This window comes from Miniopterus natalensis, chromosome 1 (genome assembly GCF_054644295.1).
Source record: "Miniopterus natalensis isolate mMinNat1 chromosome 1, mMinNat1.hap1, whole genome shotgun sequence".
Taxonomy (NCBI): Eukaryota; Metazoa; Chordata; class Mammalia; order Chiroptera; family Miniopteridae; genus Miniopterus; species Miniopterus natalensis.
Genome location: NC_142081.1, coordinates 23,175,210 through 23,201,124, shown reverse-complemented (window position 1 = coordinate 23,201,124; position 25,915 = coordinate 23,175,210). Strand labels below are relative to the sequence as shown.

Genomic DNA, 25,915 nt, shown 5'->3' with positions numbered 1-25,915 from the left:
TGTAATGAAATATTATTCTTGAAATCATTTTGTAGATAAGATTATGTATCTTATATTAATGGTTATTTGATTTAAATTGTGTTCCCTTTTCATCATTCAAATCTCACAAAAGTATTTGACCATTTGCATTACATTGCATGAACTTTATATTTTGGTCTATAAGAAACTTACTTGCCTTGAGGGAAAATGCTTTTGTGGGTTTTAGTGAGGTTCATGGAAAAGTGAGTAATTTAATATGAAACCTTTAAATTGGGTGCACATGAGACACTAAGAAAAGGGAAAATGTTTTTCTATACATCTGATATATGCTTTTTATTTTTTACATTAATTTCTGATAAAATTTATATTATTTTTATCTTATAATTTTCTAGGTTACTAATTTGCCCTGGGAAATTTATGTTGTTTCAAGTTATTATTGCATAAGTTTTATTTTTTTAAAGAAAAACCTGCTTCTTTTTAAAGAAATACTTTTATTAGCTAACAATATGAAGCTTTCCGTATTATTTGGTTTATAGTGCTATTAGAATGATTCTGTGGCCTGAAAGTCTACTGCTTTTGTAGATATAGTATACTGATATAGCTTATAGTAAACTAGCATAGTAAATATCTACTATACTCCTTGACATCCTTCCTTGTTATGCCACTCTGTACAGTTGTTAATATAATGTCTTTATGTGTTTCTTTTAACTTTGCAGGAGATACAGACACTGCTAAGACTTCTGATGATATCAGTTTAAGTCTGGGCCAGAGCTCCAGTCTCTGTAAGGAAGGAAGTGAAGAACAAGGTAAGAAGATTGCACCTCACGGTGACATTATATGTTGTTGTGTCCACTGTGGGTTTCTAGAATATGTTACATATTGGCAGAAATTTATAATAATTTAATAGTGTTTTGAAAAGTAACATTAAAATAAAATTATTTACTAGGATAACAATAATAGAGTGCTAGAAGTACTTTTAGCTTTCTGGAATTCAGTTATAAATGTTCTGCCAACTAAACATGAAGGGACAAATTTTATGAGCATATTCCCTAGAGTGAGTATGAGATGGAAGATAATCTGCTATTTCTTTTGTTCAGGGCTGGGGAACCTTTTTTCTGCCAAAGGCTGTCTGGATATTTATAACATCATTTGCAGGCCATACAGAATTATCAACTTAAAAATTAGCTATGAAAAAAGCTCCTAGATTTACTGACTTTCGAGTCGTGTCTGCGGTTGCCTTGGCAGGGCCGGACCAAATGACTTCATGGGCCATATACCGCTCGCGGCCGGATGTTCCCCACCCCTGCAGTTGGTCAGTGTCTTGCCTAGCTCAGTGATAACCTAGTATGTAACTGTTATTTTTCCATTCAGCATGACCCCTAAATGCCAACTGCTTCATATCTTGTCCAACAACATTCTTTAATGGAGAAATAACTTGCTGTTGGAGTTTCTGAGAAACTGTATGTTTGCCTTCAACATGGTGCCTGCCTCCTGTAGCAAATTTTTAATAGAAATTTTGGCTTCAAGTGATTTTTTTACCTTCTTATTCAACTCCATTATAAATGAGTATTTTGGATTTTCTTGGTTTTTTTTTTTTTTTTTTTAAAAGAACTTCCATGTTTTCATGTTTGATTTTTTATTTTCAAACATGAAAGGATGGATATGTCATCCTGAATTTTAAGTGGAGATTATCCCAGGTTATAATCAGTGAGAGAGAAAATTGTCTTTCTCCTCCCAGGCTGCTGTTATTGGCCTGTGGTTGATGTTTTGGTAAGCAGGCAGGCTGATAAATGTCCTGTACTTAATTATGAAACTTATTTATGAAGTTACAAATAGATCACTAAATTACAGCATTTTCCCGTTAATACAGGTCCAGTTCTTACAAGCATATTTTGTTTCTGGTACTTGGAATTCTAAGTTTATCACTGTAACCCTACTTTTTTAGAATTATAGTACCCCACCATTGTTTATTTGCTTTTGTGGACTACCCCTGCCAATCTACTCCTCCCTCCAAAAAATACTCTTGAACATACTTTTCTCATAAAAAGTAAAGGTGAATTGATCGATTTGAGAATTATAGTAGTATCACTTTTTATAATATTTAATTATCAGAATGTCTCAAAAACTAGGTATTGATCTTAGAGGGGCTAGTGCATTTTAGGGATCATATATCTTTTTTTTTTTTATATCTGGAAAGTACCATGCACAAGTAAAAATTTTGTAGTGTGGCAGGTTAGGAATTATATATGTACAGACATACCCTTGCAGATACATAATGACGGAAATATGATGTCTAACATTCACTGAGTGTATATTATTATCTAGGTTAGGGATCAGTAAACTTTTTTTACAAATGGTATAAAATTCAGTGGTTTTTGGTATATTTGCAAGATTGTGCACCCATCACCAATTATCCAATTACAGAATATTTTCATTATCCCATAAAGAAACCCAAACCCATTATACTCCCCATTTCTTTCTTCAGCCAGTCCCTGGCAACCACTAATCAATTTGCTATCTATGCATTTGCCTATTCTGGACATTTCATATAAATGGAATTGTGTAATATGTGGCCTTTTGTGTCTGCTGCTTTTATTTGGTATGTTGTAGCATGTATTAGGACTTTACTCCTTTTTATGGCTAAGTAGGGTATATTAATTTTAACATTCCCACAAACATGCACACATACCCTTAGTATTCTTTTTAACTCTTATAGATTCAAATAATACTTTTTTTAAATTCTCACCTGAGGATACTTTTTCCCTTGCCTTTTTTCAGAGACAGTGGGAGGGAGAGAGAGAAAAAGAGAGAGAAACATCGATGTGAGAGAGACACATTTATTGGTTCCCTCCCACATGCATCCCGGCAAGGGCCAGGGATTGAGCCTGCCACCCAGGTACCTGCCTTTGGCCATAATCGAACCCGGGACCATTCATTCTGTGGACAGACACTCTAACCACTGAGCAAAATCTGCCAGGGCTCGAATAATACTTTTTATACAGTGCCATCTTTTTCACTTAAGTATTTTCACATATTATTATTATGTAATTTTTGAAAACATTTTTAGTGCCTGCATGATGTTATTAATAGACTTCATAATTTATTCAACCTTTTTCTTATTGGAGGTTTTTATACTTTTTGTGTTTTAAGAAGTTTTATAAGAACCTGAAATGAACAATATCTTGCTAAAACCTTGTATACATATTTGATTTTATCCTTTAACAGCAATTTCTAGAAATAGATTACTGATCATTGGTGAATATACTTTTGGAAGGCTTTTGACCATATTGCCTGACTGCTTTACAGAAGGTTACACCTGTTTGTACCACTATGAGCAGTATGTGAGCATGTCTTTCTTATCCTAAGCACCACTAGTAGCAATCATTGAGAAAAAATTTAATTAAATTATATGAAAAATAGTATCTCTCTGTATTGAGTTGAGCCTGTCTTTCACTATATAGCATACTGCCAGTAAGAAAAATGTCTAAGAAAGCATACTTACTAAAAAATTTCCTAAAACCACTTAAAGTTAAACTTTTTATGGTATATTTATTTTGTAACATTGAAAAAAGTGCATATACTGAAGTTGACTGTCTTTTAAAATGAAAAACTTAAATTTCTCCTTTATGACTGTCTTAGAAGGGAGTTGGTTTTGATTGTTAGCATTTTTAAAAGTCTTTTGTTATATATTAGAATCAGCAATTTTTAGCTACTTGTTCAGTCCAATATTTGTTCTATAAAATTCATAACCTTAAAATGTGAATATCACAACATTCTGTAGTTGCTTATTAGAGATATATATAGAGTTTTTAGAAATAACTTTATCATTTCATACTACAGAAAAGTAAATACAATGCTTTTAAATTTTGGTATATAGAGAATATAAGACCCCAAGCACAGTGACAATTGTTTTGGACAAATGATAAAGAACATGGAATTTACTCATCTTGACGACTATAAAACATAAGATAAAGCCTAATAGATCGTTTGTAAATCACAATTTCTGTGGTACTTTCTAGAGAGTAAGTTTTTAATTATTCAGATATAATCTAGATTTAGATTTTTTTAAAGCATGTAAACATTTCTATTTATTATTATTACATATTAATCTTAGGGAGGAATGTGTGCTTTTATTGTTGAAATTCTAGGGGAAGAGTCTGACTTATTACAGAATCTGTTATATTTTTTCTATGCAGTTATGACAAATAAGAATAATTTTTCTTTTTATTGAGCTAACAGCAGATTCAGCCCTCTTGTCTGTAAAAAGTGTATTAAAAATTAGCTATTGTGCAGTTTGGTTGTTAAGCTATATTTCAAGATAAATTACAATGTAGGTAGATAGGTAGATGGATTTATTTATATTTATATCTACATACATAGTATATATGGTAACTCAGGTCACTAATCACTGCCCTAAATGGAGGGTTAGAGAAATAGCTTATAGCTATAAGGGGTTATATTTTTTTTCATGAGGCATTTTGTAATTGTTGCATCAATGATGAAACAATGAAATGCATTATTTCGCCTCATAATTATTGTTTTAATATTGTCAAACATTATGAATATCAAGATATCTTATTATATCTTTTTTGGGTATTGGTCAATCTTTTGATTCCCCCCCCCTTTCTGATTAGGTTTTTGTTGATTTGTGAAATAATCATTAGTTTTTCAACAAGTGTTTTGTGTTGTTAGGTAGAATAATGATAGCTGCCATTAATTGTGTCAGGCACTGTGCTAAGCAGTATATGTCACATCTCAGTTATTCCATGGTACCTGTGGGTGAGACCGATACTGCATTTTATAGGCGAGAAAGCAGAGATTAGAAAGGTAATCCCAGGTTACCCAGTTAGTAAGTTAGAGACATAGCTCACATAAAAATCTTGGTCTATTTTAAATATAAGTTTTTGTTGCCTCTTATTTTTTTGCTGATTATCTTTAGGACCTTTTCTGAGGCTGTTAGTTCATTCTATCTGTAGAATGCTTTCTTTGTGCAACTGTGAAATAGAAAGCAGCTCTTTAGAATGACTGGGCAACTGTTCTTTAGTGAGTTACTTGAGAAATTGTTTATACTTGATTTACTGTATGCTGTGAATTCTTTCCATTGTTAAAGAGTAGAAAATCAGATCATGGAGTTGTGTTAACGTTTCCAAATGTGTTTGAAACAGATTTGGCAACTGATCGGAAGCTCTTCCGTCTGGTCTCCAATGATTCCTTCATCTCCATTCAGCCTTCCTTATCCTCTTGTGGGCAGGACTTGCCAAGGGACTGCAGCGACAAAGTGAGCCTGCCAGGCCACAGCCACCACCACCATGTCGACCAGTCTCTGTCCAGCGCCTGTGACACAGAAGTAGCTTCTCTCGTCCCTTTACATTCACACTCTTACAGGAAAGATCACCGGCCACGAGGTGTACCACGGACCTCCAGCTCTGCTGTGGCTTTTCCAGATACTTCACTGAATGACTTCCCTCTGTATCAACAAAGACGTGGGTTAGATCCAGTTAGTGAGTTAGAATCTTCCAAACCTCATTCTGGATCCAAAGAATCCTTGGTGGAAAATTCTCATTTATCTGGGGAATTTCAGCTTGTGGGTGAGCTAAAAAACAGTCCTCAGCCACCTACAAAAAGTGGGAAGAGCAAACCTTTGAAAGCAGACAAAAGCATGGACAGCTTGAGGAGCCTGAGCACACGGAGTAGTGGGTCCACAGAGAGCTATTGCAGTGGAACGGATCGTGACACTAACAGTACTGTCAGCAGCTATAAGAGTGAACAGACCAGCTCCACTCACATAGAGAGCATCTTGTCAGAGCACGAGGAGTCTCCCAAAGTAGGAAAGAAAAGTGGTCGGAAAAAAGAGTGCTGTGCTGACCCAGAGGACAAGAGTAGCTGTACCAGTGACAAAAGGACTAGTAGTGAAAAAACGGCCTTGGAAGTGAGTACAAATAGTGGGCTTCAAGAGGCCAAGGATTCTAATACCTCTGATGATGTGCACAATCAGAGAGGTCTCAGCACCTCCGCATCTGAAGAAGCCAATAAAAATCCCCACGCAAATGAATTCACTTTGCAGGGGGACAGACCGCTTGAGAAAACTGCTGAAAACAGAGAGGAGCAGAGTGATAAGCCTGCTGTTTCAGTGGACTCAAAAGTTGGGAAAGACGTTGGTGGAAAGCAGAAGGAAGGGGATGTCCGACCTAAATCGTCCAGCTTAATCCACCGGACAGCCTCTGCGCATAAGTCAGGCAGGAGACGGACAGGAAAAAAACGGGCCAGCAGTTTTGATTCAAGTCGGCACCGGGACTATGTTTCCTTTCGAGGTGTTTCTGGTACCAAGCCACACAGTGCTATATTCTGTCACGATGAGGACTCTAGTGACCAAAGTGATTTGAGCAGAGCATCAAGTGTTCAGTCTGCTCACCAGTTCAGCAGCGATAGCTCTTCTAGCACCACTTCTCATTCGTGTCAGTCTCCTGAGGGCAGGTATAGTGCTCTCAAGACCAAGCATGTCCCTAAAGAAAAGGGCACTGACGCGGAGCACACACACAAAGCTCATTTGGGTCTGGAAGGAACTGGCAAAAAGCGGACAACACGTCGGACTTCTAGCACAAATAGTGCCAAGACTCGGGCCCGAGTGCTGAGCCTAGACAGTGGCACAGTAGCATGTTTGAATGACTCCAATAGACTGATGGCACCCGAAAGTATAAAACCCTTAACCACTTCAAAATCAGATCTCGAAGCCAAAGAGGGAGAGGTGCTAGATGAGCTATCTTTATTGGGACGGGCTTCCCAGTTAGAGACAGTCACTCGATCTAGGAATAGCCTGCCAACCCAGGTTGCATTTCCTGAAGGTGAAGAGCAAGATGCAGGCAGTGGAGGTAAGTAAATTACAGGAAGAGATTTCCCCAAGAGTCACTGCAATTATTGGTACCATTGATTAGAGTAGTACTTACTGAAACATGCCTTGTGTTAATTGCTCCCCTTCCACTGTATTAACTGAAATAGACCTTCCATGAAAAAGGAGATGGTGATCTTAGAAAAGGTTTGGTATGAACACCAAGAAAATATTTCTTGAGTTGCATTCTTTGAATACATCGATTTGTTCTTGATGGCATTCACTTTTCTAGGCCAGCTGCCACCTGTCAATATTATTAGGAATAACAAAAATGAACCCTCTTCCTTCTTTGTATAACAATAGGAACAACAAAATGTAGAATTTCATTAGGGCACCAAACCATTTTTAGCCATCTCTTACGTACTGCGTGCCACTGAACTTGGGTCTCTCAACCTGTTACATCAGACTTTCCCCAAACATTACTTTAGCTCTGACTATGTATTTTGAAAAATTGTGCCTCTTTTATGTCTCTCTCTTTGGTGTTATTTTTTTCTTACTCAGGTTTTAGGCATTAAGAACATTTTTCCCCCCTGTAACTTTATACTTAAAGTTTATTAAGTAGATAGTTGTATTTATATTGGCCTGTAGTGTTCTGATCCAGTGATAGTGTTTTGGTTAAAGTAATAGCTTATTTATTTCAGATTTATGGGAAATTGTGCACATTTTGATAGGTGATTTTATATTATCAGTATGTTTTGGCCATTTTGTTTATTTCAGAGTTGTTTCTTCTGTTTTCTCGTGCCCAAAATAGTTTGTTAATTTTGATCTGGTTATTATGGAATCTGGTCCTTGACTAGAAGGAAAAGAAGGAAATCTTCTGTTGCCAGCACTGTAACTTTTGTATTAAACTTCCACCCCCATTCCCTTTATTCAAGCTCATAACTTTCATTTTAAAGCTTATAGCTGTTGGTGTAATAACATTCAGTCTCTTATTAAAAGTTATGCCAAATTTTTTGTTTGTACAAACATTTTGAAATATAAGGACACGCTTTTTCTCAAAGAATTCTCTTTAAACCTAGAGTATTTTAAAAGTCCATATTGTGGTAAACGTTCTATTGTTTCTTTTAGTATTGTTTCTAACAATGATTGATTTCTAATGAGAATGTAAAAAATGATCTTTAGTAACTAAGGAAGAAAATAGTCCATCAAATCTAAATATTGAGAACTAATTGTATCTGAAGTAAATATAACTGTTCCTCGAGCCTTTTACATGGCTATCATTCTGTCTTCTGTAAAAGGTCTGATCAGTTTTCAGTGATTTCTCACACAGATCATATCAGAGATGTTCGTGGCATGCCAGAAACCACTGAGTTTTAAAATAAAGCTTAATTTTTAAAGTTGTCATTAAAATAAATTTTAACAGTGAACATGCCCTGAAAGAAAAATATTGCTATTTTAAATATTGTTGAAGTGTAAATACTAAGAATATGTGAAAGAGCTATAGTAAACTTTTATGTGTTTGTATTTAAAATGTCATTTCCTTTTCACAGGGATAGTAATGTGTTCTGTGTTTTAGGGAAAGTTATATGGAAGACTTTAATTGCTTCTTAGTGCAGAACTTTGACTAACATGAGCCCTCATTTTTTCCGGATTCCAGCTTTTGTTTTGTGTTCTTATTTTTAAAAAACAAATAAACCATTGATTGTTAGTAAGAAACAAAATGCTAAACTGAAAATTTCCATGCATTTTGATGGAATAAATGTAATAGTCTGTGGGCTGTTAAAAAACATTGTTTGCCAAAGGAAGGCATTGTAGGGGCTATTTTTGTTTGAGCTTCATTGTGTTTAGAATAAAAATAAGAGCATAACTAAACTGCTTAAATGTATTGAGAATTTATATTTAGGTGGTTTTCATCATATTTTATTGTTTGGACTTTTTGGAAGATTGGATGTAGTGGGAGGGGATATTTTGGTTCTGATTATTTAAAAATTACATAGCATTTCAAATACTTGGTAAAAATTTATTTTTGCATTAATTGTTAGTTCTTTCTGACAATTTAGGAGAAATTTTTCTGGGCTATCTATTCTACCTTCCATACTGTGCTCCTGAAATGTGTCAACAAAACAAGAGGATACTGCTTAACACTCATGTCCCTATACATAAACCATAAATAGATTTTATCCTAATAAATTGTGAGGCGTCGATGAGTTCTCCAATGACTGCTTTTTGTTTTATTTTTAAGCTGAATGGTGTTGGTAATGGAATTTAGGAAATGTACTTTAAAGTACTAAATTAAAATACTCTAAAATGAGTTAATCTAACACAGTGGCATGGAGTCACACTAGTATATGGGCTCCACTGTAGTCCTGGCTCTTGGAAAGCTGCTTACTTATCTTTTTCAAGCCTCAGTTTCCTGATGTTCCCTTGTTTTGATAATGGCATCGTCTCATAGGGTGTAAAATGCTTAGAACAGTGCCTGGCACATCGCAAGTGCTGCTGTTTCTATTATACAGGCCAGTTTATTATGCTACTCAAATGTATCTTGTCTGTAACTTAGAAGAAAATGATTAAATATAGAAATGAATTAGAGATATTTTAATTGTGCCATTGTGAAACTCGATAATAGTAAAAATATATCTGAATTCCTAATTTCTTACATAATACAACAGAAAAACTTTATAACATCTAATCTGGTAATATGGATTTTAATCTTATTTTGGAAGCAGTATGTCATATAACTTATGTTTTGTTGTTTAATCACATAACAAGTAACTTTTCATAGGATTTCTTACCATTAATCAAATATTTTGGTTAAAATTGGATTTCACCAATAATGTTCTGTGATTACTTAGGCAGGAAAAGTGTTTTAGATTCAAACGAATCCTTTTTTGTTGTTGATCTCGAGTTGCATAATTTTTATAATTATAAAAGCCTGTCTTTAATAATTTGACTAATATTTTAAGAATAAAAAAGTACAGATAAGTTATATTTGATAGAAAAGTGTTGTTTTTTATCCTCTATTACTTTTAAAAAGTCACTTTCTTTTCGGTCCTTGAACTTACTTGCTGCATGAGTCAGTGGATTATAGAGAACAATGAGTATGGAAAGGTTTATATTTGCTCTATTATTTATTTTTTTCTGAATTTCTTAACCTGTTTTTCTGTTTGAGAAAATTATTTTCAATGTAACGTTTGGGTCATTATTCTGAAAGCATGAAAAAGGATCCTATTATAATATTTTTGTGTTGGGAACCAGAGATAATCTTTTGTTAAGGGAATGTTACTGTATTCAAAGAAAAGTCAGATCTTTCTGATAACTAGTTTATGAGGGTTTGTGCCATGTGTACACTGAAGGGTGAGTTAACTTTCTGATCTCCCAGTCGACAGGGCCAGTTAGAAGAAGGAGATTAGCAGAAGGGGAGGGGCACTTGCGGAGGCAAAGATAATGACAGCAGAAGAAATACACCGCTGACTCTACAGGAGAGGCTGGGATAACCAGCTTCATTAAGTGGTGCGGGGCCCTTAAATGCAGGAGCAAATTGTCTTTTTAGTTTTAGTAGTGGTCGGCGACATCATAGTACCATAACTTAATGCTTTATGTAGTATAACACAGTAATAAATGCGTACATGTGATCGTATTTTCTTCCTAGCAGCAGGGAAGTTCTGGATAGGGACTCAGACGGTTACAAAATATTTTTACCCCTCTAATTACTAAGTGGATACTCTGGCAAGCCATTAAATCCGCACCTTAGTTTCCTCAGTAGTAAAACAGTTATCGGCCAGACTCTAAGGAGCTTATCTAGGTATGTAAAAGTGCTTTGTAAATTGTAGATTTACTATGGAAATGAAGACACTGATGCCGTTTAGTCATTTGTAAGGAAGTTTTCTTTTTCGAATATATGCCACGTCAAATACATACTCTTCACTAATGACCCCTTATTTGGGGAATCTCCTGAAAATATGTGCAAATATGATTTTGCGTGCAGTTTTCTAGGAGAGGGTCAGTGTCTTTCATCCTATTCCCAGAGGATTTAAAAAGATTAGGAACCGCCTGTGAAAGTAAGTAGTCCTTAAATAACTCTTCTGTGCGAATTATGACTCCAGAGTATCAGTTAATTTCTTGAAAGCATTTCGCCCACCCAACTCTATTTGTTTGCCTGCCTGGGATTGTGGAAAATATCAGTAAGGACGTGCAAATTCTTTTTAACTCAGGTCACAGCTAATGATTTTGTTGTTACTTGCTTTTGTTTGCGGGTTTACTTGTCAAAAAGAGTAGATCTTTACAGAATTTTCACAGTTGAAAATTATTTTAATTCAGAATGAATGCTTAGAAGTTGTACAGTAGATTGCCGTTGTTCTTTGGCTTCCCAGAAAATGGCGCTTATAAAAGTCCGTCTTTATATTAGAGCAGAATCTTTGCATGCTGATGTTGGAATCCTCCTTGGTTGACATGGAAGGTAAGAAAGGGAAAAGATGTTCAGAGAAAATGGGCTTCATGCCTACACTAAAATCCATCCTTTAAAATGTTTTGCAAAATCATTTGGATGTTTATTTCTTCATATAGTAACTTTGTTCTTAAGTAAAATATTTTTACCTTGAAGAATATTCCAGAATGTTTGCATGTATCTTTTATCTTTTTGAGATGTATATATACTAGTTTCACACTTTCGTTCTCTTTCTTAAACATCTCACTCTCTACTAACATTGGCTTCTAATCTGTTTGAAGTTCCAAAACACATTATATTTTCATGATCGTCCCAAATTTACTACTATTTTTCTTACAATAAACACTCCCCACAGAAAATACCTTTTTTGAGCAGTTTCTGGAGTCTAAATTTTTAGTAATTCCCTTTAATAGCAATTGAGCTATCACAAGAGGCCAGTCATAGCAGTATATAACGAGAGTAACTTACTACATACGAATCCTTTCACTAAGCAGTCGGCTGTATGGTGGACATTTTTAAGTGGCATCTTGTTCTGTACATGTTCTCATAACTTTCCAATTTTTGAGGTAGAATATGGACACCCCTCACCTCCTGCCTTACCAAATTGTGCTCTTTTGTGCATCCCAGCCATCCTGAAAGTATTTTAGTGCCTTTAGTTGCATTCCCTGTTTTCATTCACAGAGTAAAACAGATCGATAATCTGTTGCTTAATACTCCATATGAAAATAAATAGTTGCATTAAAATAATTTGATACAGAATGTGTAGAATTTTCCTTAACTCGCTGAGAGAAATGGAGGTTACTCCTGAAGTAGGAGGTGTGTATTGTGGACTTTGTTTTCTTTTTGATCTTTAGGAATAGATCCAGTCACAGCTGTCTAAAATGGCTTAGGACATTTGTGTCTGGTGCATGCGTTGATTTGCCCTTAGGCACCCAGTAAACATTTAAACTTAATGAATGATTGTATCCCTACGCCAAAAGTAAAGGGTTAATTATCTGAAGTTTTCTCTCATTCTCCTGAAGTTTTCTTAACACAAAAAAACGATTAAAAAGTTAAGACTCTTGTAATTTAATAAAATATGTTTAAAAACCATTGTCTAAATACATGTCCTTTAAAGTATTTCATATGTCTTGTCATTTATGGTTTTTTAATCACTTGAATATTTGTGATTTTTTTCTCCCTGCCTACACCTGTGTAGAATTTAGTTGTACCTAGAGTGCTGAATTTTTATTATTTGCTGCTTATTCTTTTACAATTTTACTAGTTCATTTCATTTATTTGCCAGGAGATAGAGTTTTAAGCAATGTCAAAATATCAACTTCAAAACCGGATTTTAAATTGTTTTCTCTTTCCTGTCTGGTTTCCTTGTTTATAGATTTTGTTGTTTTCTTTTATAAAGTTAAATGATTCAAAAAGAGTATATTGCAATTGGATTGCAGAAGTGAATTTTCGTTAAGCTTGGCTCTAATTTATGTGATTGAATATGCTTACAGCAAGTTATTTTAAGCTTTAAAGTCACTTTTCTTTCCTTGGCTCTAGTAGAACTGGACTCCCCTGGACCCTATTCCAGGTAGAGAGGTTCTGTATAAGTAGCGCATTCCCAGGGGGCATGGGTTAGTCTTATTTGTTGTGACCATAAATAGCATCCCCCTGTTTTCAGTTGAATGTGTGATCCTAGCTAGTGTTAAGATAATTGCTATAGTAAACTTTGAAAATTCTTTTAGTATTAGATATTTACACACTGAGCATTACAAAGGGCATTTCAATACATTGTTCAGTGGATGCCTAAACTTACATCTTGATGTGTTTACAAAACTATTAAAGTAAGAAGCGTTAATATGTAGTGATTTTATACATAACAAAATATAAATGGTGTGTTAATAGCAAAAAGAAATGTGTTTTCTAAAGAAGCCAAAGGACATTTTGATTGTAAATGAACATGGTGGTTTGTCTTTTTATCCGTGCTATGGAATAACTAGCTTTCAAATTAACACCATTATGTCTTTAGTTAGAAGGAAGATAGTAAAGAAAACGTTCTTATTTCCCATTCTCAGTATTCAGTGATAACATACTCCTTTTTTCCAAATTCTTCTGAATAATTTTATTCTATTTTATGGATCATATTATCCTCTATAAATTAATCTGTAAATTTTATTCTGCTATTTTGATTGAAACAAAATATCTAAAACTAGTGAGAATGTTTGAAAGTTTCTCAGTGAAATGAATTGGTCTGTAAATTGACCAGTAGTTTGTTACAGTAGAATAGAATTCTTCAATATGAGTTCACAAAAATATTGAAGTATCAAAAGAGTGATTTTAAATTCCGTTACCTGAGTTAACCTTATTGATGTCTAAGAACTGTTAACAGTTCACTTATCAAAGTTTCAAGTGGCTTGTTTGCTTTGTTTACCTTCCTCCAGTGACTGCCCTGCCAATGTATGTTTCCCCTTTGCGACAGTGCTGGTTACAGTTTTCTTTTATCGAGGTCATGGCTGTCAGAAATAGGCAAAGCACACAATATGCTTTGTAGATTGTGGTGACAAAAGGTATCCTTGACTTTCTAAATCAGCACTGTTGAGTACAACTTTCTGTGATGATGGAAATGTTCTGTATTTGTACTGTGCAATAATGGTAGCCACTAGCTGCGTGTCGCTGCTGAGCACTGAAATGTGGTTCATGAATATGATAAACTGAATTTTAAATTTTATTTAATTTTCATTAATTTATGTTTAACCACAAATAGCTAGTGTCTACTATGTTGGACAGCATGGTTCTAGATGACCAGATTTAATCAGCATCATTTTTTCTCACAAGTCATCTATAACTTTTGCATACATGAGCTTATATGTCACGAGTAATAGTCTTTTCACATTTAACAGAACTTTCATCATATTTCAGTAAAACTGGAGAAAAAAGCAAGGAAAGATTAGCTCAAAGGGTAATTTGTGGTTTAGATCCAAAGCTTAATTCTTACTTAACTGCCTAACTTTAGAAGGTCACTGTAGTGTGTGAGCTGAAAAAGAAATAGTATAAATAAATGTATATAAATAATATAAATAAGTGTCCTGTAACTTGTGACTATACTTCTTACTGGCAGAAGCTTGCCAAACATGTAAAATTATTCTGTGCTTGTCATTCCTTCAATAAAAGAAAACAGTACCTGAAGACAAAGAAGTCTGTCTTCTGGAGGTGGTCTATGGGTTAATTACACAGAGAATGTTTACTGGTATAACCTGGGGAGATGATAAAATGTAAACATTTAAAAGAATACTTTATTAGTCAGCATTCAAATGATAGAAATGGCGACTGCTAAACAGAATAATGATTTGAGAATTAGTAATGCTCTTAAAATGTTAAGAAGGCTTGCAGCAGAACTGAAACCTAAATATAACATTCTTGATTTTGTAATCCGTTTCCTACTTACTAAAACAGGTGTTTTTATGTATTTGGAAAGAATGTTTCTGTACTAAGTTGTTTTGTCTTTATTCATATTTAGTTTCAAAATGCACTTTCTATAAATCAAAATGATTCATAAAATATTTGGATCACTAGAAAACAATTGTTTTAAATTCAGATGGATAAACATCATTTTGCATATTGTTTTAGAAACTCAAGACAATTGGTACGGTTTTATAAAATTTTATTTAGTAATTCTGTTAAACCATTGTTGTGGTTTTCTCACTGTATATTGGTTTTAGTTTGTACTTCATTGCTTTTTAGGTAAAGTTATGAGTTCCCATACTTGCCTTTTTGCTGGTATTTGCTTCCTAATGTTGAGGGGACCAGTGCTGGGGGCACAGAGTTGAACAAAGTTTGGTGGCAGCAAACTACTTCACAGTTGATAGATATTCTCACTGCCTTGAATTGAACATTTTAAAAACTAGCTGTGCATCCGAGCAGCCAGCCGGTGGTTTCATTAATGCTGCCAAAGTTGTGGCTCAGGGTAGGATGAGGCGAACGCAGGACCTTAATTCCTGGGCATCAGAAATGAAGTGCTGTCACTGCCGCTTTTATTGTCCTCACGAGAGTAGGAAACAGCCCCACGCTGTTGGTCGGAACTAACAAAGACTACATTTAAGGCCGACTTAATTAAAGGGAGAATGGAGAAATAGGGGACTAAAGAAATGAGGCTTTTCGAAAAATACTTAAAACAACAGATCTTAAAATAGAAAATTGAGGCCGAGAAGATGGTGAGGCCAGGTAATAGATCAAAAACATTATTTTTAAAGAAACAGTCCTTAAATCAATGACTGATATTTTTCATGCATTCCTTATTATCGTAGATTAACCATGTGTGTAAGAAAACCATTTAGCTCAATTAAACAAGCTCCTTTACCTTTGAGGGTGGGACGTCAGGGAGAGGCAGGCTCAGCTGCTGTTTACGTCTTTGACCTAGGCTCCTCTTTGACCTAAGTCTGTCTTAATGCAGCAGCACAGGCCAGCGAGGAGGTGGTGGCATTTCGCCGTGAACGCAGCACATTTAGGCGCCAGGCAGTACGGCGCCGGCACAATGCAGGGAGTAACCCTACCCCTCCTACATTGCTCATCGGATCACCCCTAAGGTATGGTATCTTAAAATTCCACCAAGCTTAGCATGCGTGTAACAGACGTTCTAACCTGTTGTCAGTCCCAGGAAAGCGTTTAAACGGCCTTGTTTTCCTTTTCTTCCAGTCTCTCTCATTTACTTTTATGCTCGTTAGGCCTTCTCTGCATGTGACCATCAACCATTATGCATGCCTGTTGCACTAATTAAACAAAATGATCAGATTGGTTCACCCAGTTTTAAATTGAAAAATCACTTTATGGTAGCTTTAAAAATATAAATAGAGGCCTTACGTCAGCTCTTCATTTTTTTCTATTCCAAATTAATAATATAACATCTTGACAGTGTTTTGTATGAATAGAGACCGAGTGGCAAGCCTGTTGAGGAGTAACAGATAACTGACCTCAGCTTGAAACCAGTTTGATTATTTTATTCCACTAACGTATGTATTTTATTTTGTATTGCTTAAAGATTGGTGTTTTTATTTCCTAATCACCAGAATCTAGTAAATGACACAAAACTAAAGTATTTAATTTATGGTAAAGTTTGGTCAATAGGATATATATACATATTTTTGAATGCATTTCTATGTTAAATTCTCAACCTCTGTAGTGTATGGAACAAAAACATTTTAATTTTTCCAGTATCCTAATTAATAAACCATCTATTTATAATATTGAGAATAATTTTCCATTAAAATTTTAGTGTTTTATTCTCAATTGTGTCAAATCTAATGAGTCTGTGTCTTGAATTAGAAATATAAAAAGCTGTTTAAAAAAATGTGTGCTTTATTTTGAGAATACAAGTATAGACCAAAATACTGTACATGTGCTTGCTTAAGCAGTGCATATGTTATACCACATACTTTCATTAATCTTTGTGTCTGAATGCACCATTATACAAATTATTTTCCTATATTTTAATTTGAAATTCAAAAGGAGGAGCATTTGGTGAAATAACTGCTGTTGAATGCATGGTAAGGTTGGAAGAGATAAACCACTTCCCTTGTTAAAATACTACTCTTAAGAGTAGCAAAATCCTTATTTCTTTATATTCCTCTGGGATTTATGACTTGATTATTTTACATTATCATCGGGAACTTCATCTTTCATAGGTCACGTTCCTAATTAATCCTGCAGTAATACATAATTCTGTAAAAAGTAATATGGATTAGTTTAACCAATATTAGAATATAAAAGTGGGAAGGCACCAATTAAACGTTTGATCTAGAAACCTTTTGTGAGCCCCCCTCTTCCATTTCCTTCTCACCTCTTTTCCTCTGCTCCCCAAAGTAACTTTCCTTTCTGCTTATGGATTTGGGGTCTAGTGCTAAACTGCAGAGAGAGCTCAGCCTTTCATTTTACCTTTTCTGTTTTGTATTTTCTAACGTCTTTCTTTTTTTGTCCCTTGAATAATACTTGCCATGGATATGTCCCTTCTTTGCTTCCCTGCTGACTCCATGTTGGTATTTCTTAATCTTATTTTAACCTTCTCATTTCAGCCTTTAAAAATTGTTTCTTTCTTTGCCACAAATGAGTCTGCTGGATCCCATTCATCTAACAAATGTAGACAAATTAGTTTTTTTCTCTGCCTGGTGGAATATTAAAGAACTGTGTCCTAACTCCAGCCAATCACATAGGATTTCTCCATGTTTTTGTAGGATTTTAAATACATCACCATCCAAATGAGGATATGATGCGAAACTTATTTACAAGGGCTCACATTAGAATTTTTGGACGTGGTCTTCCAGTAGTCAGTAGGTAGATTTTGTCCAAGTTACAGGATATTTCCAGTAGAAAGGTTGTATGTATCTTAAATAGGCTGACTTCATCATGATGCAATAAGATAAAATTTAGCTGTGAGGAATTAGGAGAAACACCAATTTAATAATCTCTTTTAACTGCTAAAATATTCAGGAGAAGTATATTGGTGTTAATTCTCAGTGTGAGTTACATCATAATAATCTCATCTTAAAGTAAATGCAGGATGGCATGTTGATGCAAAACTTGAAAAATCTGTCAAAAAGAAATGGAATAGGTGTGATAACACTTTAATTACAATTACTATATAGATATTAGTAAAATCTAGTTTATTTTAAACTTTAGTGAATAGGTTATATAATTGACAGTCTAAAAAGCAACTGGATAAAATATGTCTCCAAGGACTGGGAGCGAGTCATCAATTTCCTCACAAAGAAAATCTCCATGAATTTTTTATGCTTGCTAGAATATCCTGTTTCAGAACTAATTTTAAAAGTTTTTTTTTTTTTCTTTTCATTAAGTTAGCCTTGTAGGGTAGGTTTTACTGTAGGACCTTAGTAGTCTTCTGCAGTTACTAGAGATAAAAGCAAAAACAAAAATTTAAAAATTTTGTAACATTAATATTAAGAAGTCTATATGTCTATATTTATCAACCTAAATGTGATATTTCTTAGAACTCTAGGTAATGGGGTGGAATGGAAAGAAGTTATCAGTGCATTTTGGGGAGGGAAAAAAGCTTTAGTGTATCCTTAGGTTTATTTTTTAAAATATCTTAAGATTGAATGTCGTAGCAATAACCGAGAGTCCGTGATTAGGGATTCATAGGGATCATTTTGTGGTGCTCAGGAATGGATCCACTAAATATTTGTTGTTTGTGTACTGTGTCCAAGACACTCTTCTCAGTATTCTCTGGAATTGAGATTCATAGGAATCATGTGATCAAACTCTTTGAGTTTCCTTTTTAGTTGAGGAGACACATACAAAGGTAACTAACAGTAGAAGTCAGAATATGTCAGACACTAAATACGTGTGCAGAGGAATGAAAGACCAACTGTATTTTTCGGTCATTTAAATTGGAAATGTTAATTAGTGAGATTGCCTGTCAGTGGCGCTATTGATAGTCGACAGATGAACTAAATTTCTGCCTTTCCTTTTGCTGTGTTGGAAAACTGTTGCTATCTTTTCTCAAACTGGTAGTTTTGGTATATAATTGTACTCTAAAAAAGGTTAACTCTCGTCGATTATTATCTTAAGGTAAAGTACAACCCTCTAGGAAGTTTTCCTAACAATTTGTGCAAAAATGACACGCCTCCTGTTTTTGGAAACAGGAATTCAAGGGACATAAACATTTTATGAGTAGCTCTGATGTTTCAGAACTTGACATTTACAACCACTATATTTTGGCTAATTTACTTTGTTACTTTATTCTGGAGTTTTCATGCATCACCTGATATTTTGAAAACCTTTTTGTTTATTTGGTTATGTTGAAGATCAGTGTATTCTCATATGTTTGCATTAAAATACCCCTAACTGCCATATAGCACCTTTGTTTAAGACTTAAGTGAAAAACATTGATAGTAAAATTTGTTGAGTACATATTCTATAAAACTCTTCTGTCTTCTGAATTGGAAGGGACATAGTACTTGAACTACTTAAATATTTTTCCTCAGAGTTCTCTCCCCTGTGAAATTTGGTCATTTTGTTAAGGTTTGTGGATAAGTTCAGATAGTTTCTGAGGAAGAATAACAGACTTTATATATGTATAGAAAATACAAACATTTGATTATATTAGTTCTCAAGATCATCTCTTGATTTATGTCTATTGTACAAACATTCTACTCCAAAGATGTTATTAAATGATTACTTTTATAGATATGACTTAAAAAATGCCAGTGAGCATTGACAAGTCAACATTTTGCAGACTTGGCTTTTTGTATGTTGCATGCATTCCTATGCTCTACTTAGAGTGTACACCTTTCATGGGCTGTAAAAGAAGCCTGGAATATGAATGTTCCAGGTAGTGGTGGTTAATAAACTTTCTGTGGTGGGAATATTCTATAATCTACATTGTCCAGTATGGTAGATGCTGAGTACTAACTTCTACCTCCTCTGGTAGCTTTTGGCTATGGTAGCCACTAGCGACTAAGTGACTGTGAAGCACCTGAAATATGGTTAGTGGGACTGAAGAAGTAAAATTTTAGTTACTTTAAATTATCATATGTGACTACTGAATCAGACAGTGTGGTCCCAGAGTGAATCCTGTTGCCGTAATGTAGACCTAAGCAATATATGCAGTGTTTTTTACTTAGTCTTTTATTTGAAGGTTATCTCAAATTACAGCTCTCTTCACAGTCTGCAGCAGATGAGTTTATTTTATAGGTATCACAGAAACCATTGCATTGAATTCAAAGGATTAGAGAGAAGTTGCTAATCATGAAAATACTAAAGTAACTGAAGGAGGCCATCCTAAGTAGCATTCTTCTTTATCTTTCCTAAAAGGTCTAATGATTTTAGTAGCAGAATGCAGTATTGCATTGAACATAATGTAGAGAATGACATATAATAATTGTACTCAAAATGTTTTCATGAGTTTCATCAGTTTAAATTTGTACTAAGAATGTTAAAATTCACAGTGTTTTAAAATAAATACATAAAATATAAAATTAGTTAAAAATATAATAGCTTCTTAATTTTAGATAATTTTTAGATAAATAATTTTTATAAATAAATTTATAAGCACAAAATACTAAGTATTTTTAGAATATTATAAAATTTGGAAGAGACTGTAATATCCTGTGAGAAATTGCTGGTTTCCAAATTATTTTTAAGATTTTGTAAAATGATGGGTTCTTGTTAATGACACCATGATATAGATTGGAAAGGTACTAACAAAATTTAAGGGGACGTGATTATTGTTAACTCACACTTTGTGTATAATGCTTGTGGCCTTGTTTCAGAAATATATAAACTTTTTCTAGATAAAACTCTTTATACTGTATATTAATTATACTTCTTCCAGTGTCCCAGTGGACATGAATTCCCTTAGTTGAGTTGGTGCTTGTTACTCAGGTTCTGTTGCACTAGTTTGTGATTTTTTTTTAATTCAAAGTTGTTATCTTAGTTGAATTTCATAAAGAGTCTTTGGTTTTCAAGTGCATAAAAGTTTTATGTGAATTTGAGATGTCAGAATATTTGAAAAAACAACTCTAAAATTAGTATTACAAAGTTATAAAAGTGCACATTTTCCTGGAAATTAGGATATAATTGGGAACAGCTGCAAACCACATATATTTTATGTATTTGTGATTCTTCTTTGCTGCTTTCTCTTTCCTTATACTAGAACTTTTTGGTTTGAGGTGGAAAAAAGTCACAGATTGATTAATTTACATATACATTGAATGTTTACTGAGCTCATCACTATGCTGTTAACAGATTTCTAAGGACCAGAAGATTTAAGCCGGCAGTATAATCTGTATATTTTACAAAGTTTGTTGGTGCTTAGGTTACATTGGAAAGTTGTTTTTTTTTTCTAATCAATTTTTTCTATGTTGACTTCATTCTAGCTGTTGTTTTCTCTTTTCTTCCCTGTAATGTCTCCCCAATCCATGTTTTTTCCTAGCCTTCAAGATGGGCAGCAAGGCCAGCAGTCCACAGCCCAGGTCAAAGTCCAGTCCCGCCCCCCTTCCCAGGCTGCAGTGCTCAGTGCTAGTGCCTCCTTGCTGGTGAGAAATGGGAGTGTCCACTTAGAAGCATCACATGACAATGCATCTGCTGTAGGCGGCAGCAGTTTGCACGATGAACTTGGTATGCAGGCCTTATGTAATCTTGGTGATAGAAACTTTAATGCAGCAGATAATGGGTAACAATGATTGCAGTTCTTTCTTGAGATCGCTTCATTTTGGAACTATTCGTAAGGGCACTTCTAATAGGATTTGCCCTTTGTGTAAGGGGCATTTGACTTTTGGTTTTCCTTTTCTGTTTCTCTCAACTGTTAGTCTACATTTTCTTTTGAGCATGTCTATTATTAACAGGTAGTTAAGCATATTAATAAGCGTTTATGCTTTAGTGTTCTCTTATGGTTTGGGCAGTTCTGTTATTCCTTGGTATTTGTACCGTGTGGGAAAATGTTGATGAAAAATTTATTTTGATTAAGCCTTAATTTCTTTGAATTCTCTGAATGTGCTGCAGGAAAGGCAAAATTGATTTCTAATGGTCTGTTACTATAGAATCTTTCTTTTAGGTGTTCTGTATTTCACTTCTATGTTGATCACCTGAAATAGGACTTACTGTCATTCTAAAGGCAGTACTCTGAGGACATTATGGCTCTATACTAATATTAAATAACTTCATAAAGTTTTTCTTTTGCATTAGTACATTTATAAATATAAGTTATTAAGTAGTTCTCAGAGGGTGGTATAGTTTAAAACCTTAATGCATATCCACTCAAATACCAGTTTTGTGCCTTAATGACAGTATTTTATACTACTTTGGTTTCTATTTCTCTGTACAGCTTCACTTTCTTGTGCTCAGAATGCAGATTAATAACAATTTAAATATAATGAAGAAAATCTTATTAAAAAATGGACATTTGAAAGGATTCCATTTGTTCACTGTTATTTTGTTTATCTATGTTATAACTCTTTCATTTATAAAGATGATAATCCAGTTGATGCTTTGACCTGAAGGATATGTTGTGTAAGGTGCCCAAAATTAGGTATAATAAAATTTTAAATGCTATTTATTTTTTCTCTTTCCATTTTGTAATAATCCTTAGTTAGAGAGAGATATTAATGTTAGATATGCATGTTGATAAAAATCATCTTTAGCAAATTTTATAGAAACTTGAAAATGGTCATCTAAGGTACTTATTACGTTAGACTGTGTGGTGATTTCTAAGTAAAATGAGAGGGCAACAAAACATTTTAATTTTAGAATGCTTTTGCTTTTGAATTTGTAATTTGAAGAGGAAGGGAGTCTATAAGGAGGCTGTTTGAGAGAGAGTAAGGTAGACTTCAGTTTAGTTACTTGCGTGACTTAAAGCAGTGATTCTTTTTTAGTTGCAAATATATTCAGTTAATAATATCTTTATATTGGTATTCCCCTCAGGTTAACCCGAAGTTCCTATGAACAGAGGACTTGTTGGTTTGTGCCTATAAAATTACAGTCACCATCACCGTTCCCATTGGGTTTATGGTAGTAGATTAGCTAAAGTAGAAGGGCTTAGTTTTGACCCATTTGGATTTTTAGACTTTTGTCAAATCAGGCATAAAATGAAACAGTAAATGATTTGCCTCTATAAAACTGAAATTGCCCAAAAAAACTTGCTAAGCAAGTTTTAATTATAATTATAAAGCCTCACCCTAAATGCACATGCTGATTATTGAAAATATGTATATGTGAGCGATCTTGGCAGTTCTGAAGATAAAAAGGCTCTTCTGATTAGAGTTGACTTTAGCATCTGCTGGTGACTGTTCAGGATATTCTCTTGCAATTTGGATTTTATCTTTTTATGTTAGCTGTCCTCTGATAGCTAGCTCTTGGCCTGTGGCAGTGAAATTGAGTACATAATAATAATGACCCAAGCAGTCAGCTGCCAGTGTATGCCTGCTCCATAGCACATGAAGTTGGCCAAAAAGATGCTGAAAGTGAATGCAAGTGAGCTTCAAGGGGTTGGTAGAGACATTGATTTTTATAATATTATCTACTAAGAACATTTTTCTTGCATAGATTAAATTACCTGCTTTCTAAATTAAAGTTGATTACTCTGTGCATTTAGTTGGAATATAGGTAGGTTAGGTTCTTTAATGTAGGAACCCCCCCGCCTCAAATCAGTGACTGAAGCTGCTGCATTTAATTTCCCACATGATTTTAGTTAACACTAGTAAGATAATTTTGTGTGAATGAATTTGGGTATCATGTAATCAAATATGTTCAAGTTAGCCATGATATTCCCTAAAAGTAGAGGGAGTTTACCAAGATTGCTCCCTTTCAAATTTAGCACCTTTAATTGAAAAATTTTAAGTGTACAAGATTTATGTTTGAAAATGTATACATATGCATAATACATTTATATAAAATACTCATATACATATACACACTTGAACTTACACACATACATATGTATGTCTGAGTGTATATAAATGTTTGTATATGTGCACATATATGTTGTAAATGTGTGTTTACTTTTAAACTGAGGAATAGCCCTTTTGGATGAAAAGAAACTTGCAGTCAGGCATTATTTAATTAAAAGTGTAGGTAGTTTCCGTAACTGTTTTCTATACCTTTACTCTGTGGTGTCATAGTAGATAACCACATTTATTTCCTGTGCTGATAATCCTTATTTCTCTTGCATTTTGACTAGCATTTCAAGGTTACCAGGTAAAACTGAATTATAAGTGTATAATTTAAAACCTGGTTGGAACAATTTGGATAGGCCGACCAGCATGACTCAGTGGTTGAGTGTCGACCTATGAACCAGGAGGTCACTGTTTGATTTCTAGTCAGGACACATGCCTGGGGTTTTGGGCTCGATTCCTAGTTGGAGGCGTGCCAGAGGCAGCTGATCACTATCTCTCCCTCCCTCTCTGAAGTCAATAAGAAAACATAAAAAGAAAAAGAAAATATAAAAAAAAGAAAAATTTGGGTGGTTTTCTTTGTTATCAATAGACATCATTTCCATGCAAACTTATTTTAAAAAGGTTCAAATGATGTAAGTAATGGATAAGTTTTAAAATTAACATTTTTGAAGAGAAACTATCAGAAAATTTCTCAAATCCTTCATTGTTGCCCTTTTTAAAAAACACACATCTTAAAGGTTAATTTCCTTCTTACCAGTCTTTTATTGGACTTGTTTATTTGCAGTTGATTTCCTACTATATTCTGAATTAAATTGCAGTTTTACTAAATAAAACAAGCTGTGCTTAGTGCCCAGATAAGTCACACAAGAGACTTTGAATTCAGGTAACCTTAAAATTCTATTTCATATCTGTTAAGCTTTTTCTATACAATTTAACAATCACTTCTCAGTTGTTATGTGAGTCCCAGTTCTTATTTTGAATTAAGACTAATAAACTGATGCAGTGATGAAGCATGCTATTGTAGTTGATAGTTAAACATAATATATAACATAACTTCTCAGAGGAAATGTTCCAAATGAGATCAGATAACACAGGAAAATTTATGTGCGTTTTTTTCTGTGTATGAAATTAGTGCTGGCTCATTGCTTTGAAAAAGTCTATACAAAATTACTTTATTTTCATGTAAAAGTGTTATTTTAAAGATGAGAAAAGAGGACAATGAGTTTTATGATTATCAAAACACAAATATAAAATAATAAATATCATAGGTAGGTTCCTCTGATAAATTAAGACTTTTTTAATTTCAATAATGTATTAGAAGTTTAAAAAGTGATAAGTGAATTGGTTTTTCTAAAGTATTCTTTTGTTTCATTACTGTACAAGGGTTGACAAAGAAAGCATTCTTTGAAATAATCCGCTTTACTACAGAACTTATTAACTTGAAAATGTAGTCAGCTCTAGAAAAAGACTTAAAGGAAATCTGGCAGAACCCTATTGCCCTTCTTATTAAGCAGTTTACAGCAGCTGTGCATTAGTAAGCAGAAATATGATTTGGAGGCTTTAAAGTTTTTCACTTAAAAAAAAAGACTCAGATGATCTACACTTTTAGTGATTTTTATTAGTGTTATTTTGGTGTTTAAGATTATACATGTTATGTACTATTCTGTAGCATTTTGGGCTACGTCATAAGTACTTTTCTGTATTACTATAAATACAGAGTTAAGAGGGGCTGTAAGGGACCTTGGAGTCTCTATTTCAGTCCCCTATATTATAGTTTTTATTTATCTAAACAAAAACATTCTTTTTGCAGCAACCTTGATCTTATCCTTTACTGTTATTTTTAATTATTTATTTTTATTGATTCTAGAGAGAGAGGAAGGAAGAGAGAGCGAGAAACATGATGTGAGAGAGAAACATCAATTGGCTGCCTCCTAGTACGCACCCCAACCTGGGATCAAACCAGAAACCTGGATATGAGCCCTGACTGGGAGTTGAACCTGCTGCCTTTTTGGTGCACAGGGCAATGCTCTACCAACTGAGCCGCACCGGCCAGGGAGGGCAACATAAAATATATATAAATGAAAGTAAAGTGTTTCTATTGAAACAATAAAAATGCTGTATTATACCTAGAAGGAAGAAATGTTAAGGGGGTCGGGGGACATATTCTTCTTGTACTTCCTTTTGCTAAAATTAGAACACCCTTTTCCAATTCTTGTAACAGAAATACAAATTAAGAAATACAAAATAAAATGAAGAAAATGAAGTCATCTCTAACCTCATCACTTA

General features: G+C 34.1%; 1 protein-coding gene across 2 annotated transcripts in view; it reads left to right on the top strand.

Moving 5' to 3' along the window:
• Nucleotides 1-25,915, top strand: part of PCNX1 (pecanex 1) — a 137,258-nt gene that overhangs the window by 44,790 nt on the left and 66,553 nt on the right. Inside the window, exons 5-8 of one of the 2 annotated variants that reach the window (XM_087819429.1) lie at nt 696-785; nt 5,145-6,848; nt 15,679-15,811; nt 21,172-21,356. In XM_087819429.1, the coding sequence (XP_087675555.1) occupies nt 696-785; nt 5,145-6,848; nt 15,679-15,811; nt 21,172-21,356 (2,112 nt within the window). The remainder of the gene's footprint in view (nt 1-695; nt 786-5,144; nt 6,849-15,678; nt 15,812-21,171; nt 21,357-25,915) is intronic. The other variant, XM_087819432.1, reaches the window with a different exon arrangement.